This window comes from Sapajus apella, unplaced genomic scaffold, assembly GCF_009761245.1.
Source record: "Sapajus apella isolate SASKATOON/1434 unplaced genomic scaffold, GSC_monkey_1.0 scaffold102, whole genome shotgun sequence".
Taxonomy (NCBI): domain Eukaryota; kingdom Metazoa; phylum Chordata; class Mammalia; order Primates; family Cebidae; genus Sapajus; species Sapajus apella.
This window is the reverse complement of record NW_022437042.1, coordinates 2,441,845-2,460,929: the sequence shown is the minus strand read 5'-3', so window position 1 is coordinate 2,460,929 and position 19,085 is coordinate 2,441,845. Positions and strand designations below refer to the sequence as shown.

The window sequence follows — 19,085 nt, the reverse complement described above, 5'->3', positions numbered from 1 at the left end:
TAGTGCAAATGTACCATTTCAAAGCAGACCTAAATCTCTTGTGTTCTCTAACAGCTGGTAAATAGGTGTTCCTAGAAGTTGCTTAAGTTGCTATGATCTGGCAGGTTTTAAAGTCTGGCCAAACCTCAGGAATATAGCAGTAGGATTTCTAGGTCACAGGAAGTATATTACCAACAGGACAGCACATGCCACCAAATCTGAGGGAGTGCAGTCAAACTCCTAATGGGGAACCTGGCATTCAAAACTGTTATTTTGTCAATTCCTCTCATTCTGCCCTAAGTATCTGAACACAGGAGAGCACCCGCCCAGAGGACCACCATAAAAGGGCCCAGCAAAAAGTTCAACCAATTCTGCATAGCTGCAACACCTCAGAAAATGTAGGCCAGCCTGCTGGTCTGGACTGACTGAGATGACTGAGCCCCAAGTGGCCCTTTGGGAGTCACTGTGAATTCATGGTGCTGGATGCTTCAGAAACCCCTGCTTACTGATCAACTGGACTGCTGTGGCAGAGGCAAGATCTAGAGCAAGTGGGGGAGGAGAGTGGGGTCCAGAGGCAGAAGTCAGGCTGGAAAGCCCTGGGGGCCCACTGGCAAGAGGGAGGCTGGCAAGAATTAGATCACAATGGTGGCCATTCAGAATGTGTGTGTGGTGAAGGGAGCACTAAACTACAGCCTGGGGGGCGTGGGCTCAAATGTCAGTTCTGTCACTCTTGAACTAATTAATTAATGTCTGGATATATCATCAGTTCTCTCATCTATAAAATGGAAATAATAATAGTACTCATCTCATTGGATTGTCATGAGGAACAGATGAAATCATGGACATGAAAGCACTGTGAAAAATCTTATAGTATATAGAAATATGAAGCTAAGTATTTACTTGTTTTGTTTACTTGTGTATCCCCAGCACCTGGGACAGTGTCTGGCATATAGCAAGCACTCAGTAAACAGTCATTGAATGAATGATTAATATATGCACTACAGTTCAAGTACTGACTGTTCACGTGATCATGACAAGTAAAACTATGTTAGGTGAAAGTAAGTTCTTGGCAGGGTGCAGTGGCTCATGTCTGTAATCCCAACACTTTGGGAGGCCAAGGTGCCAGGATTGTTTGGGTCTAGGCGATCAAGACTAGCCTGGGCCACATAGGGAGATCCCATTTCTACAAATAATAAAAAATTAGCTAGGCAGGTGTGGACCTGTGGTCCCAGCTACTCGGGAGGCTGAGGCAGGAGGATCATTTGAACCCAGGAAGTGGAGGCTGCAGTGAGCCAAGATCATACCACTGCACTCCAGACTGGGCAACAGAGCCAGATCCCATCTCAAAAAAAAAAAAAAAAAAAAAAAAAAAGCAAGTTATTGCATCCTTCCATTTGGAGCCCTGTCCCCTGTCCCTTGACAGTGCCCTGGAGGTATTAAATATCCAGCATCCTCCGCCACCTCATTTTTCTTCACCCAGCACATGTTGGTATCAGTGATGACAAGAATGATAGCTGCCATTTGTTGAAGGTGTATTCTGTTCTAAGTGATAGGCTTCACATGCATATTCTCAGCTTGATCTTCAAATCCACCCCCACATTTAATGGCTATTTTCCTTGGGGGAAAAAATACATGACTCTAAAGCTCAGTATTCTCATGTAGGTTGCAAGGCAAATCCTGTTACAGAAACTGGCATGATTCCTGTTGGTGTTTCTCTTCCCAGGACTCATCTGGGCTCAACCCAAGCCCAGGCTTGAAATTGTGTGGGAAGGGACCCAACGACCATAGCCATGCTAACAGGCATAGCTGTGATTGATAGGGGACAAGTGTCTCAACCTGCATGAAGGCACCAAGGCTCTGCTATCCTCTTTCACAATTACATGGCTGGGAAACAGCAGCTGTCATTCAAGTCCAGGTAATCTCTCTTCAACACTTTGTGACATTTAAGGAAGCAGATGGAACAATTTGACAAATGGAACAGCTTGTCCAAAGCTGCTCACCTGGACTCACAAATCCTTCCCATCAGCCAAGAGAGTTTTCACAAAGGAGTGCTAATCTCTTTGGCACACTGCCCTTTGTATCTCTACAACCTTAGATGCTGGTGCCACTTTCCAGGTTCAGAACCCTCTGGCAGGCTGTCTCATACCACCCCACCCTCCCTGATTCTTACTTCATAGACCTATCAGAGTAGAAAGAATACAATTGCTTGTAGAATAATTTGATTACCTTTGGTCTCCACCAAGTGCCCCTGAATTCCATGACAGCCAGGTAGAATTGACTTCCTTCTCTGCCACTTCCGCAGTGCCCAGCTCTGGGCATAGTACAAAGCAAGTGTTCGATCAATATTTATTGAAGAATGAATGAGTGAAGAGCTTGGAAGTATTTTCCCCTGACATCTTCTACAAACAGGTCATCCCTGGAATAATAATACTAACACGTATTATGCACTTACAATGGGCAGGGCGCTGTTGTGAGTGCTTTGCAAGTGTTGACTCCAAAGCCCTAGGATGTAGCAATTATTGTAATCCCTATTTTACCGATGAGGAGTCTGAAGCTCAGATGGGTTTTGGGATCTTGATTTGGTTCAGGTCTGATGTGTTAAAAGATTTAAGAAATTATGATCAAGTTGTTCAAATGAGTGTATACAGAGATCTTTTTTTCTTTTTTAAAAATATAATTTTTAAAATTTGACACATAATAACTGTACATACTCATGGAGTGCATATTGATGTTTTCATACATATAGCGACCAGGTCAGGGTAACTAGCATATTCATCATCTCCAAAATTTATTATTTCTTTGTGTTGGGAACATTCAATATCTTCTTCTTAGCTATTTGAAACTATACATTATTGTTAAATATAGTCATTCTACAGTAGTATAGAACACTGGAACTTATTTCTCCTCTCTATTTGTGATTCTGTATCCTTTTTTTTTTTTGATTTTTTAAAATTGCATTTTAGGTTTTGGGGTACATGTGAAGAACATGCAAGATTGTTGCATACAGAGATTTTTAAAAAGCAGTTCGGGCTGGGCACGGTGGCTCACACCTGTAATCTCAGCACTTTGGGAGGCCGAGGCAGGCAGATCACGATGAGGTCAAGAGATCAAGACCATCCTGGCCAACAGGTCGAAACCCTGTCTCTACTAAAAATACAAAAAAATTAGCCCGGCGTGGTGGTGCATGCCTGTAGTCCCAGCTACTTGGGAGGCTGAGGCAGGAGAATTGCTTGAACCTGGGAGGCAGAGGTTGCAGTGGGCCACTGCACTCCAGCCTGGGTGACAGTGTGAGACTCTGTCTCAAAAAAAGAAAAAAAAGCAGTTCGGCTGTGTGCAGTGACTCACGCCTGTAATCCCAGCAATTTGGGAGGCTGAGGCAGGTGGATCACTTGAGCCCAGGAGTTCAAGATCAGCCTGGACAACATGGTGAAATCCTGTGTCTACTAAAAATACAAAGTAAGTAAGTAAGTAAATAAATAAATAAGTTAGTGGGCATGGTGGCATACACCTGTAGTCCTAGCTCCTCAAGAGGCTGAGGTGAGAGGATTGCTGGACCCCAGGAGTTGAAGGCTGCGGTGACCTGTGATAGCATCAATTCACCCCTACCTGAGCAACAGAGCAAAACCCTGTATCAGAAAATAAAAAATTGATTTAATTGTTTAAATAAAAAATAAAAATGAAAGAAATAAACCAAAAGATGCTATTTCAAGACTTCAAGAACATTAGTATTTCTTTGTCTGTCTATACCTATCCCTATTTCATTAGGACAGTCTAATTTGGAGAAGTTTTATTTGCTGATTTTCTAGTTGTTGTTGTAATTGTTATTTTTTAGACATATGCTTTCATTGTAGTTGATGTGCTAACTCAGAATTAAAGATTTTCCCAGAGACTGTCCTATGTAAAGTAGTCGAATCTCCCTGCTGTATTATCATCATTGAAGACAGAGGAACAAGGAGGATGGACCCTTCTTTCCCAGCCTTAGTGGTTTCATATTTTTCAGAACAGTTAATTTCTGGCTAATTCCTACCAATCCTTAAAATTTCAGCTTAAATGTCACATCCTCAGAAAAGTTTTGCTACCTTCCAAGACTAAGTCAGAATCCCCTGCTACCTGTTCTCACAGCCTCATCGACCTTTTCTTTATCTCACCTTACCACACCTCACTGCATCATTGACCTTTCCTTCGTAGCAATTATCACACTTAAAATGATTTTGTTCTGTCTTTACAGTTAGATTGTAACACAGGTTTCTGAGGGGCCCCATCTATTTTTGCTCCCTAATGTTTCCTAGTACCTGACACATTGTGGTCACTCAATAAATATATGTTGAATGCAAAAGGAACAAATAAAGATCCAGTTTCACTTAGCAAGAGGATGTTAGCAAAAGAAAACATAGAAGAGTACATTGGGCCCCTGCAGGCAAAAATTCAGCATTCTAGTATCAAAGGTCAGAACAAGGAAGTGACGAAGTCAAAATGAGGGGATTTGGGGGATCCGGCAGAGGGTGGTTCAGGCGAGAACTATGGTCAGTTGCTAGAGGACAGCAGTAGCAGGAGCATGGAGGATCTCAATTCAGTGCTAGATGCTGTAGCTGAGTGAAAGTAGTCTGCTTTCAGGGGTTCAGTCCTTCTGAATGCTACAGAACATATGCACCCATGGTTTCCTTCATTTGGGACAGAGAAGTAGAACTAGAGCGAAAAGAATTTAGGGAAGAACTGTAACAGGTTTTTGAGAGGAAGGGTCTTGCTGGATCCAAAATAATGTCCTCTCTCACGAAGTGGCTTTCACAAAGCTGCCATTACAATTTCTACATGAAGCCCCCAGATGGCAGCAGTGTGTTACTCTTGGGCGGCCAAGTTCCTGATGAATGCTCCACTTTGACATCTAACCCGCCATCCCATGACTGCCCCCAGAGCTAGCTTACATTTGGGCTGTCCTCACAATGTGCTGAGAGGGCTTGCAATGTGTCTTCTTCTGGGAGTGGCCTCCTGGGTCTTTCCCTGGCAGCTAGCTCCCATGACCCTGACTCTTGAAGCTGCTCTCCTCTCACTGCCATCCATGAGTGTGCCCAACCTTGTTGGAAATCATAACCTATTGGTTCTTTCCAGCATACTATAGTGAACATGTCCAAAATGAAGTTCATATTTCTCATCTACTCCCCTTTTCCCACCCAAGCCTGTGCTTCTCTATAACATTTTAAGCATCTCCCTCCCATTCATAGAGTCCTGGTAAGTCTACCTCTAAACTACTTCAGTCCTGTGCCTTCCTCTCCTGTTTGCCAGGCAAGGAGCAGGTCCTCTCCACCTCTTGCCTAATCCCCTAGGTCATCTGCTTATCTCTGTCATCTTTCTCTCATGATCCATCCTTCCACCCCATCTGTGCCTCTACTCAAACTCCTTCTGAAGACAAGAATGCCCCCTTTTGTTAATCTCTTCAGATTCTACTCTTGTTTTAAGATGCGGATTAACTAGCACTGCCCTCAAAAAACTTTTCTTGGTATCATTTTTTCTACTGCCTGTATGCAGTACTTTACTTGGACCTCCTTTCATAACTCTAATTGTTAATATTCCACCTTGTTGACTATCCATTATTTATATACATGAATATGTCACTTTAGCCTTTAGCCAAGGTGGCAACTATGTGGCATAAGTGCACCGACTCACTCCCTCCCACCTGTGCCCAACAAGAGACATCACTAACAGATCTTAGCTGTCTTCCCACTGAGCCCAAGCCCAATCTCAAAATCCTTCTCGAAACAGTCCAGAAGAACTTATCCGCATGATGAAACAAATTTGCTATTCCTGCCCTGGAGTATCAGCAGTAATAGGACAGAGAGTATGCACTGTTCCTGCAGTCCCAGCTAAAGCTTGGCAGGCAAGAGGATCACTTGAGCCTAGGAGTTTGAGATCAGCCTTGGCAAAATAGTGAGACACCATCTCAATTATTTTTTAAAAAAGAAAGCATGCCCTATTCTTCTTTGAATCTACTACAGCATCTTGTACACAATCTATACTCATCTAAAGCCTTCTTGAGTGAATGAATAAAAGCACAAAGTGGAATAGAGTAGACACTGACAACAGGAATGTTGCTCCCAGGCTCCATGTTTAATAGTGCTTCTGTGAATATGGGTGTGGAAATATCTCTTCAAGACCTTGCTTTTAATGCTTTTACATAAATACCTAGAAGTTGGATTCCTAGATCATATGGTAGATTTCTAACTGTTTGAAGAACTACCATTCTGTTTTCCATGGCTGTTGCAACGTTTTACAATTCCACAAATAGCACACAAGGGTTCCCATTTCTCCATATCCCCACCACTTTTTATTTTGTGTGTTTTTTTTTTATAGTGGCCATCCTAATGAATGTGAGGTGATGTTCATTCACTTTTGTTGCTAAGTAGTATTCCATGATGTGAATGTACTAAAAATTGTTCAATTATTCACCCACCCATTGAAGGATATCTGAGTTCTAGTTTTTGAAAATTATGAATAAAACCATTATAAATATTTTTGTCAAAGTTGTTGTGTGAACATACGTTTTTATTTTTCTGGGATAGACACCCAAAGGTACAATTTCTGGGCTATGTGATACTACCACGCTTTCCCAGAGTAGCTGTACCATTTTATGTACCCATAAGAAATGTATGAATGATACGAATTCTTTGCATCCTTACTAATATTGGGATGTTGTCATTATTTTTATTTTAGCCATTCTGAGAGGTCTGTAATAATGTTACCAAAACAACAGGAGTCCCATCTAGGTTCTGTTGCTTGCTGCACAGAAAGCCAAACATGAGACAATGAGTATTGCCAAGGAAGAAGACTTTAATCAGGTGCAGCAGCCAAGGAGATGAGAGATCAGTCTCAAATCCATCTCCCTGACCAACTAAAAGTAGGTGTTTGTATAGCAGGGAAGAAATGAAACCATGTGTGGGGAAACAGGAATTAGGGAGGGATAAGGAAGAGGAGTTGGTCAATAGGAAGCAGGTGGTTTGTCAGCCAATCAAGATGGATGAGGAGTCTGGTTTCTCACTGTCTGGATGTAGTGATTTGGTGATTTTTAGCTCCTTGATGCTATCTGGGAGGCCTGATGGTTTGTTTCCTGAGAAAGGAACTCCAATAAGACAAATGTAACTTCCTCAAATTTTAAAACTGCGAGGATCAATTATTTAAAGAGACCAGAAACATCAGCTCTGTGGGACAATTGGGTTGGTTTCACAGTCACATGGTTTGTATATTTCCCAGAGGTATTCAAGGCAGCAACTTATGGAAAACTGCATGATCAAGTATAAACTCAGCAGATTTACAAAGCACACACTTGACCACAGATAATTTTTTTCAACCAAAAATTCAGACCCATAGTCTATTTTCCCACTCTGCTTTAAAATTTTCAGTGCATTTAAAAATGTCAAAAAAGGATTGCCCCATATTGGTCTTAATTAATCCATGTTGAGAAATTCTCTTTTAGTATCACATTTCCAATTTGTTTATATTGGTTCTTATCCAGTGGGAAAAAATTACCCAACACAGATATGCTCTGTACTACCATTTGCAAAACATTCCCTAGACATTAGAAATTGGCATTTGTGTGTGTGTGTGTGTGTGTGTGTGTATTTGTGTCTGCGTGCGTGTGTGTGTGTGTGTGTTTATGCATGGCTTTTTTTTTTTTTTTAAGGAAGACTGTCTTGGTTGTGTGAGAACTTCGAAGCTTCAAGGCTAAACTTGAGTTTTCACTTCTTTCAGAGATGTCTGACTATGCTTATAAAGAATTTCCAGAATATGCTGGGTGCAGTGGCTCATGCCTGTAATCTCAACACTTTGGGAGGCCGAGGTGGGTGGATCACGAGGTCAGGAATTCGAGACCAGCCTGGCCAAACTAGTGAAACCCCATCTCTACTAAAAATACAAAAAATTAGCCTGGCATGGTGGTGGGTGCCTGTAATCCCAGCTACTTGGGAGGTTGAGGCAGGAGAATTGCTTGAACCCGGAGGCAGAGGTTGCAGTAAGCCAAGATTGTGCCATTGCACTCCAGCCCAGGCGACAGTGTGAGACTCTGTCTCAAATAACAATTCACAGTGTAGAAAGTAGAGAATGGATGGAGGTATAGATGAAATAAGATTGACCATTTTGTTAATTGTTGAAGCTAGCTGATGGGTACTTGGTCACTCACTGTAACAGTCTCCTTACGTATATATGTTTGAACTTTGCCATAATAAAATATTTTTTAAAATTCACCATACAAGTATTAGCATGGTTTGGGGAGGCTCCTTGTAATATGAATCTTATCCAGAAATGGTAACCCACAAACTTCTTAGCCATCTTTGGCCACATTGGCAAAGATGAATTGATCAAATGTCTTATGAGAGGCAGAGGCCACAAGGAACAGGAAATGAAGCAGGACAAGTCTGTAAAAAGAAGTTAGGAAAGGCTTGGAACCTGGACTCTTGTCAGAGTGGACAAGCTATTGCCAACCACTGGACAAAAGGGTTTGGAAGTGGTAGCAACTGGAGAGAGGATGCTAAAAGAAAGTAGTAGACTCCTTAGGGGGAAGGTGTCTTGTATATGCATGTTGGTGGGGGATAGTGGGATGGAGCTTGAATGTTCAAGGATGTAAAAAAAAACTCACTCCTTGATTAGAGTTATCTTTGTCTCCCTTTGGAAACATGAAAATAAGACATTTAGAACTCATTCTTAATCCAATTCTCAAGTCAAACAATAACTCATAGAATAATTACCTGTTTTTCCCCCATTCTCAAATCTACAAGCCTTGAGTCAGCTGCTTTTTCTAGACTTGTTTCCATTATTTTCCCAAAACGATCAAAAGTTACCATTTTATTGATCGTGAATGTTAGACCTAAAGGAATCCCTGTAGATCACTTACTCCTTTTTTTTTTTTTTTTTTTTTTTAAGTGAGCCAACTGAAGCTCAGAGAAAGAAAGAAAGCTGCCCTGCACCACACAGTACTGAGCACAGTGCTGGCACTTGGTAAACACTCAATAAATATCTGTTGAATCCAGGGCTGATACATACCTACAAAGTATATTGTAGACAGGATCTCACCTGATTGGTTGGTGCTCATGTCGCACAGCTTTAATTGAACAGATGAATGAATGAAAATAAAGTAGTAAAGTCAGATTGTTCTCCACTTACAGACATTATTTTTCTGTAATTCTAGTTCTAGTCTTCATGGTGCCCTAAGTGGACAGGCAGAGGCACCCTGGCTGCAAAGCTTACAGCAAATCCAGGCCTCCTCTGGACTTGATGTTTGTTAATTGTCCATTAGCCTCCTCGGTGCCCCCAGATACTGGCCAGCCTTATCTGGGGCTGCATCGCAGGCAAAGTGTATGTTAAAGGTTTGTACTGCGCTCTCATCCTGAGAAAGTAAGTAATTTGGGCTCCAAACTACCTATTTTACTGTCAGGGAGTGGATATCCAGCATTATCCTTTCAGTTCTCACCTACTCCAGAGATGAGGGGAGAGTGAAAAGAAAGAAAAGAAAAAAGGAAAAAAAAAAAAAACACTTTTAAGTGTTTGTAGAAGCATAAATAAGAGTTAATGTTGCTAACCGGATTTATACCATAGAATGTTTTTTTCTAAAAACAGTGTAATTGGAAAATGCCATGTCTTTACAAATTCACTACAATGAAGGCAAATATTATAGTATGATATTGTAAAAGCGAGATATATTGCTACCACCAGGATTGTCATTTTCACATGAGAAAGGAGAAGAAATTGGTTCCAGAATAACAGTATGTGCAATCACAACTACCATTTATTGAAGTTCACTGTGCTAAGCATTTTACATGTTTTATTTCATTGACACCTTACAACAACGCTATGTGGTAGGTCCTTTTATCAACATTTTACAGATGAGGACTGAGCCTCAGATAGATCAAGTTAAGAAAATCTCCCAAAAAGCAGAATCAAAAGACAAATAAATGGAACATGGGAGAAAAAGATATGAAAATTAGAGAATCAGTCCAGGATGTCCAATATACAACTAATAGGAATCCTAGAGATAAAGAAAATAGAAGGGAAGCTATTATGTGAGAAATAATAGAAAGCAATCTCTCAAAAATGAAGCATGCATTTTTAAATTGAAGGGCTCACAAAGTCCAGCCCAGTAAATGGAAGAAGATCCACAATAAGGCATATCATTAAAATTTAAAACACCAAGAGAAAGAGGCCAAGAGAAAATCTTGCAGACAAAAGTTACATATAGAAAATTCGAAATCAATAGGGAATCTAGACTTTTCCAAAGCAACACTAGAAGCAAGAATGCATTGGAATAATGCTTTCAACATTCTCAGAGGAAATTGTTTCCAATTAGTAATTCTTCACCTAGCAAAAATTTTAATCATGTGTGGAGATTATATTTAGACACAGAATGATTTTACTAAAATCACTTTGGCTGGGAGCATGTAGCTCATGCCTGTAATCCCAGCACCTTGGGAGGCCAAAGTGGGAGGATTGTTTGAGCCCAGGAGTTCAAGACCAGCTTGGGCAACATAAGGAGACCCCCCATCTCTACAAAAAAATAAAAATTATAGCCAGGCATGGTGGCACATGCCTGTAATCCCAGCTACTCAGGAGGCTGAGGCAGGAGAATCGCTTGAACCCAGGAGGCGGAGGTTGCAGCGAGCCGAGATCGCACCACTGCACTCCAGCCTGCATGATAAACCTAGATCCTGTCTCAAAAAAAAAAAAATTACATAAATAAAATAAAATAAATAATACTTGTCCAGGCATGGTGGTATGTGCCCACAGTCCCAGCTAATTGGGAGGCTAAGGTGAGAGGATTACTTGAGCCCGGAAGGTCGAGGCTGCAGTGAGCCATGATCATGCCACTGTACTCTAGCCTGGGCAACAGAATGAGACCCTGTTTGAAAAAAATAAAATAAAATAAAATCACTTCCCATGCAGCCTTTCTAAGGAAGTTGGTAAATGGTGTGGTCCAGCAAAACCAGGGCATAATCCAAGAAGGGGGACAACTGGGGATGCAGGAAACAGAAGCTAGAAGTGGAGGTAATTCCCAGGATGGCAGGCTGGGTGCGAGGCCTAGAGAACAACCATTTCAGTATGGATCAGCAGGGCAACAAACTCTAAAGAGGGCTGTCTCCCCAAAAATACATGAAACTCATGGATTACCTAATATGTTTGATCTATTGAGTGAAGTTTTATGGTTCTGTCAGAAAGTTTGGGACTGAACTCATGACAGGTACATGAAAAAACAAATCAAAGAAAGACAATATAGGAGAAACAAAGGAAATATAATTAATGGTACAGTGCATGGGTTAACCACAAGCAACATTTACATAAATGTAATGCAAATATTGACTATTTTAGCCAAAATATTTATATTTGTGGAAGAGAAATGTATGTGTCCACATGTGTGTGAGAGGCATAAAAACAAGTTAATTCCTCACCTTCAACAGAAGTTAGATCATTTCTAAAGCTAAATAAAGAAAAGAAATTGCAATATTAGGGTATTAAAAGTAAAGGGTTATATACCAAAAGAAACAGGTATGGCCGGGCGTGGTGGTGCACGCCTGTGGTCCCAGCACTTTGGGAGGCTGAGGTGGGCAGATCACGAGGTCAGGAGTTCGAGACCAGCCTGATCAACATGGTGAAAACCCATCTCTACTAAAAATACAAAAATTAGCTGGATGTGGTGGCAGGCCCCTGTAATCCCAGCTATTCATGAAGCTGAAGCAGGAGAATTGTTTGAACCCGGGAGGCAGAGGTTGCAGTGAGCCGAGATTACACCACTGCACTCCAGCCTGGGTGACAAGAGCGAAACTCGGTCTCAAAAAAAAAAAAAAAAAAAAAAGAAAAAGAAAAAGATGCAGGTAAAACATGTTAAATATAGTTTAAAATAACACAAACATATTATATCACAGTTCTGTAGGTCAGAAGTTCAGTACGGTGTGGCTGTGCTCTCTGCCTAGGGTCTCATAAGGCCCAAATTATGGTGTCTGCCAGCTATACAGAGGCTTTGGGAGAAAATCTCCATCCGGGCTCATTCAAGTTACTGGTAGTATCAAGTTCCTTCTCACACTTCCTATATGGCCCCTTACATCCTCAAGACAGCAACAGCACTTTGAGCCCTTTTTGTGTTTTGACTCCTTCTTCTTCTGCTTTCAGCCAAAGCAGCCAATTTCTCTGCTTTTAAGGGCTTGATATTGGGCCCACCCAGATAATCCAGGAAAACCTATCTTAAGGCCTGAACACAGTTACAACTGCAAAGTTCCTTTTTCTATGTAAAGTTACATAGTCACAGGTCCCAGAATTAGGGTGTTGACGTATTTTTTAGGAGCAGGAATCAGGAGTAAAGAGGAGTGGGGCAGGAGACTGCTTTTTTTAAACAATAAGCCCTATAATAGTCTTTGACTTTTAAAGTAACATACATGTATATCAAGAAATATTTATTAGACACAATCATGGCTGGGACCTTGTGAAAATCCTGATTTGGGTAGATCACGGGTCTCATCTAATGTATTAATTCCTTTGTTCTACCCGATGCATTAAAGGGCCTGCTTCTCTGCTTATTTTTGGCAGTTTCTGCTAATAGCTAGCTATATCCTATAGCAAAAATAAGAGGTATTTTCTTGATTTGTAAAACAAAAAATCATCATCTTAGCCTTTACTGGATGTCAAAATTAATAGAGCTAATCTAGTCCAGCCTTCTTATTTTACAGATGAGAACACTGATGCCTAGAGATGCCTAGAGCTAGTGTTTATAGCAAAGATTCTCACTTCCAAATGAACTCCACAACCTATGGTCACCATTATGAGTCATGGATGGGACTATAAATCACTGTCTAACATCTTCATTTTACAGATGGGGAAACAGACCCAGACAGAGAATGTTAACTGCCCACATTCATTTGAAACTCCTAAATGCGAATCCAGGTTTCTTTCCCCTATACAAAGTAGCCTTTCCTTAACTAACCACCCGATACTAAGCCAAATCATATTTACTTCTAAATTTCTATTACACACCACATTGCCTAGCTCGTGGAAGAATGAATGCACAAATGAATCTCTTAAAAAGACACTATAAAATGCTCACTTTGCAATTAATGATTTAAAATCAGAAATCTTCCAGTTGATAAGCAATTGGGCAATAATGTAAGATTTTTTTTCTTTAGGTAACTGCCTTTTGGGGACAAGTAAATATCTCACTGACTATATTATACAGGCTTTAAAGTCAGGCTGACTTGCTTCTCAATTTTGTCTTAGTCACTTACTAGCTATGTGATCTTGCACACATAGCTCAATCATTCTGTGTCTCAGTTAAACACCACAACCTATCTCATGGGGCCAGCATAGAGATTAAGTGAAATAACACATGTAACTTGGCACATAGTAGCCACTCAGAAACTGTTAATCTTCTCTTTTTGTACAATGGTCTACCCAATAAATGCTGAAAACCAGCAGTTAAATATTTTCCTGTTGCTAGTGGTAAACTAAAAATGTGACCATTAGGAAAGATAGTTAAAAGCCAAAAAACCTTCAGGAAGAAATCATCTTGGGGATTGATGTCAAAAATATTGAGCACATCCAAATGTCAGTAAAACTCCTCCCTTGCTTAAAGTAAAAGCATACCAAGATTTAGCTACAGTATTTACAAAAAACTTTGATCTAACCCCTAGGGTTTAAAATAGTCTCTGAAATAAATGTTCTTGTCCCCCTGCTTTCTTTTAAGACCACTAATAACCTAGTGGCATAATGTGCTATTCATGTGAGCATAAGTTACACCTTTAATAGAGCAAGAGTTCATGGAAACAACGAAATGGTAAATTACTCTGGAAAGCAAATGTGCTTAGATCATTCTGGCTCCTCTCCCCTTGAGACGAAGTGATCATGTTTGTGGCTCCAGGAATTTGTTTTCCATAGATATCACAAAAATTTACAATCTCAAGGGGGTCCTCAATTTTAAATGTTTTCTGTTATAATACTCAGTGTTGTGTTAAGAATCAGAAAAGAGGTTTCTTACTTTAAAACAAGAACAACAAAAAAACTATACTTACCTGGAAATGGATTTTCAGAATCTTCCTGGATAATTCTAGATAGTTAAAGAAATAACTTGACCAAGATCAGTACCTTCACTCTTACCCTAGGGTTTGGATTCTATAAAGATTCAGAGTAATTAGCAAATGTGGTCTGGCTGAAGACACACTCCTGGAGCTTAACACAAATGAGGGAAAGAAAACCTCTGTGACATTAAAACCATTTTGCTGTAGTTATAGAAAATATGAAACTATATTACCAGCTTTTAAAAGGATAGCTATTGAAAACTGATTTCCTTAGTTTCCAATCTAACCTGCGAATATATTACCTTGTGACTAGAGGTTGCACATCATGTATATCATTACAGTAATCATATTGTACTCCACTTTAGCTTAATATTAGAAAGAATCAACTCTCCATTTCCATTAATTATCATAACTACAATTTATTGAATACTTAAGTCCCTTTAGGTGCTGCTTACAAAGTCTAAATTAATATTAAACGAAGTGCATTTATGCCCTTATCAGAAAACATAGGCACACCAGAACAGCCAGAACATCAAGGAAGCTCATGATAAATGACTGTAAGATAAAATAGCTGGCTTGGAATTTTTTCATAATGTTTCTTCTTTTAACTCCAATTTTCTCTGCCTCCCACCATTTCCCCAAAATAAGACCAAAGGAAAACATTTGGGTGACATACAAAAAGACAATATTTATTTTATTCAAGCTTTCCTATAAGTAGTTAAACAAAAACAATCCCTGGTTGAAGACTACTGAAAATGTTAACATTGTTTCTCATAACCCTTCAGTGCCCAGATAAAGGAAAAAACTTAACTGAATGAAAGAATAAGAATGACCATCCTGACAGTGGGTTTGCTTAGGTACGTGAGGAAAAAAATCCACACAGGTTAGACCTAAAATAGTAAATGAGCCTACTAGTTTCCCACAGAAGACTCCAAGAGCTCCCAAGACCTAGGGATCACTTTTAGCAACTATAAAACCACCACAGGTATTCCCATAACTTCCCTTTCCCCTCCTTTTCCCTCAGCTATTTTACTACTAAAAGAGAAGGATGGGAATGAAAGATCACTTCCCCACTCCCAGACTGCAGGACTGTCAACATCAATGCTCCTTGGGAATTTCACAGCATCCTCTTCATGGCCATCTAAAGAGGATAACAGTAAAAATGGCTAGGGTGAGGCGTGGGTTTTGCTTCCCAGAATTATAAAATACCTGGAAAGGAATTAATCTCATTCCTAGACAGGAAAACCAAATATTTTTTCTAGAGAACAGAAGAACAAAGTGGAACACCTACCATACTTGTATCCCGGCCTCAATCTGACTTCAAGAATAAAAGCACAAGGAGAAAACAACTTTACATCTGCCATTGTCATGAAACCTAATTTCCTCAGAGAAGCCAGGGCACCATGCTTCTCCACGGCCATGGAAGCAGGTTGCCACTTGCACTCAAACCTGTAGAGAGTGAGGGTTTCTTATCTCTTCTCCCCGAGGAGCAGAAATTGCAAGTAGCATCATCATATTAATATCATTGGTGAACGTTGGGAGAACTTGTGATGTAAAGTTCTCAAGTTCCGACCAGTAATATGAGTCTGTGTGTGAGGAGAGAAATAGGGTGTGGGGAGATGTCTCTCATTTCCCATACTTCTTTAAATTTGGAGGAAGTAAGAATAGAGGGTATATATATGGCTATGTTGTGGGGATAGGTGAGAATGGAACCCAACATATGCCCCAAAAAAACATAAACAGAGCCTTGGATGGCTGACTATCAATGTAACACACAAAAGCTATTTAATTAATCATTTATGGCAGAGAAAAGAGGAATCCTGGGCCCATCTTGTAAAGAAAGAGAAGATTCAACTATTCTTTTTTCTCAAATAGCAAAGTTCAAAGTGAAGATAATACCTCATCTCTGTTTAGAAAATGCATAGATAAATATCCATGCTGAAAACCCTCACACAGAAGTTACAAGACATGCAAGAATTAGTCATTGTTTCTTGGTCTACTCACACTTAACCTGAGACACAAATTATCCTGTGCTCCTCTAGGTATCCTGCAGATTTACATCCTAATTTCCAATGAAAGTCAAAAGACTACAAGAAAGGGAAGGAGGGAGAATGTAAAAGGGGGAAATCAGTGTGGGAGCTGTGGAGTTAAAAGGTCTGAAAAATGGCTGGTGGAGATTTAAAAAAAAAAAGTGGTAAGAACTGAGGAGTCCCAAATAGACTGTAAACCCTGGAAGGGGTCTGTGCTTCACACCTGGGGGCCTAGCACAAGCCAAAGACACAGTAAATACTAATTGAGTAGCAGAGGTGAAGACAATACATCATTAGAGACTTCATAGTTGAAACTCTAATACCCAAGGAATCATTCTACCTCCACTGCCCTTAACAGTTTACAATGGCTTTGAAAGGTCTTGGCAAAGAAGCTGCCTCTGCCTTTTCTGTAGTTGTTATCATCATGGCCAACACTGATTTCTGGGGCTTTCAAAGTGGAGGAAAATGCTGTCAAAGGGAATGATGACTCCAGACTATTAAGAGATTTGTTTTGTTTTGTTTTGTTTTTGAGACAGAGTCTTGCTCTGTTGTCCAGGCGGGAGTGCAGTGGCACTATCTCTGGTAACTGCAACCCTCCACCTCCCAGCTTCAAGTGATTCTCTTGCCTCAGCCTCTTGAGTAGCTGGGATTACAGGCACACACACCCACACCTGGTTAATTTTTGTACTTTTAGTAGAGACGAGGTTTCACCATTTTGGCTAGGCTGGTCTCAAACTCCTGACCTCAAATATCTGCCCACCTTGGCCTCCCAAAGTGCTGGGATTATAGGCGTGAGCCACTGCACCGGGCCCAGACGGTTAAAAGAGTTTTAATAGCCACAAACATGGTTCAATGGGAACCCAGACAATAGATATTAGATTTTATCAATTTTGTTTGCTACATGTTCTTTGTGACTCAAGTTTGACATTAGCATTTGCACCCAAAATGAGTTCCCCTACAAATTACACAAAGTATTGATCCCTTAGGAAGTTGTCACAACTCTTGATAAGATTAACTCTACTGCTTTCATCATTTTTTGCTTTGTACCCTAGTTTGAAGCCTGCGGGCTTTTATAATTCAATGAGAATGACTCCACGCTCTTCTCCAAAGGGCCCATTATTTTTAGTTTTTTGGTGCACGACTCAACATAAAGACCAGTGGCTCTTATGAGCTGCCTGTTTTTAAATGGTGCAGTAGTTTCAGTTTCCATTTAATAAGTCCCCAGATAACAAATGGAGAATGGGAAGAATCTTCAAAGGTCACATTGAAGGTAAAAAATAAATTATCTCCATCACTGAGAGGCTTTCTTCAGGTTTTCTATCAGCACTACAGAGTCGGTTTCTTCCTTGGTTTGCTTCTCATAGATGTCGTATTTCTTCCAGTGCTAGAAGGGAGGAAAAAACACATACACAATGACATTCCTAAATAGTATTCTTTCCCTGAGTACTTACTGCCAATGCTTATTTTTAGGTTTGTTGTGTACGTGGAACCACAAGTGTATGACTTCCTGGGTTTTGTTTTTGTCTTTTTTGACCTAAGGATCTTTATCTATCTGAATGATTAATGAAACAAAACAATCAGGAATTAATATTAAATTGAGGGGGAAATCATGGGATAGTTACATGATGTACAATAACTATCCACAGATAAACAAATTTGGCCATTTCAAACATTGGAAACAAAATCTATCAAGAAGAATAAAAGGATGTCATGCCCTTCTTAGACCAACTGTTTTGCTGAGACCTTTATTATCTTTATTTTCTTAATGCTCATTGCTCCAGAGATATAATAGGCTCAAAATGTCAAGCAGCATCGAGATAAATGGCAAAACATAAGATGTTCCAAAAGTCTTACTGCAATTGAAATTGCTGAAAGACCCTATATTAAGAGCTTCATCTAACATCATTAGCTAGGACAGGAAATTACATATAAGGCACACTTATCTTGAACCCAATTCAAGCATGTCTCTTATGGTAAAAGCCAATATCCTGGTCCTTGCCTTTTTTACTTGTAAATCAGAGGAAAGGGTGAAACCTGAGCTCAGTCTTCTCATCTGTAAAATAAAGTTGTTAGACTAAACCAGGGGTCAGCAAACTATAGTCCACAGGTCAAATCTGGCTGAATGCCTGTCTTTGTTTCTGTATGGCCTTCACCTGCATTCAAGTTATAATGGCAGAGTTGAGTTGTGACAGAGACTGAATGGCTTGCAAAAACAAAATCATTTACTATCTGGCCCTTAAGAGAAAAAAGTCTGCCAAATCCTGCATTGGATTATGTCTAAGCTCATTTTCTGCACTGATGTTCTTAGGGAAAAAAATGGAAAAAAGAAAAACAGAAACAAGAGCTGCCTCAGGTTGTGCTATTGAAGACAGAATGAGCAAGTTAAGAGATAAGGGGATAAATTGGGAAATACTGCTCAAAATATGCTAATTATTCTAAATAAATTATATAACCCTGACACACCTACTAGAATGGCTAAAATTAAAAATATTGACAATTCCAAGTGCTCATAAGAATGCAGAGAAACTGGATCTCTTATGTATTGTTGGTGAAAACAAGATAGTGCAGTCATTATGGAAAACAGTCTGACAGCTGGTTATAAAATAACACATACACTTCCCACATGACCCAGAAATCCTCCTCCCTGGTCTTTACCCAAGAGAAATGAAAACATGTCATACAAAGACTTCTACATGAATGTTTATAGCATTTTCACTAATGAGAGATAAAAAGTAGATACAACTCTGATGTCCTTGAACAAGTGAATGGTTAAATAAACTGGTACAACCATATCATAGAATACTGCTCAGCAATAAAAGGAAATGAACTACTGATACATGCAACAATGTGGATGTCTCTTAAATGCATTATGCTGAGTGAAAAAAGCCAAGCTCAAAAAGCTATATACTGTGTGATTCCATTTATAGGACATCTTGAAAAGGTAGGACTTTAGGGACAAAAAAACAGATCAGTGTTTGCAAGGGTCTAGGATTAACAGAGGGGGTCGATGCAAAGGAGCAGAAGAGAGCTTTTAGGAGTT

The 19,085-nt window shown here is 39.9% G+C and overlaps 1 protein-coding gene across 1 annotated transcript in view; it reads right to left on the bottom strand.

Moving 5' to 3' along the window:
- Positions 1-14,677: 14,677 nt before the first annotated feature.
- The window catches only part of IL13RA1 (interleukin 13 receptor subunit alpha 1), a 78,752-nt gene continuing 74,344 nt past the window's right edge, over positions 14,678-19,085 (bottom strand). Inside the window, exon 11 of the mRNA XM_032258343.1 lies at positions 14,678-17,429. Within this exon, the coding sequence (XP_032114234.1) occupies positions 17,337-17,429 (93 nt within the window). The 3' untranslated portion in view covers positions 14,678-17,336. The remainder of the gene's footprint in view (positions 17,430-19,085) is intronic.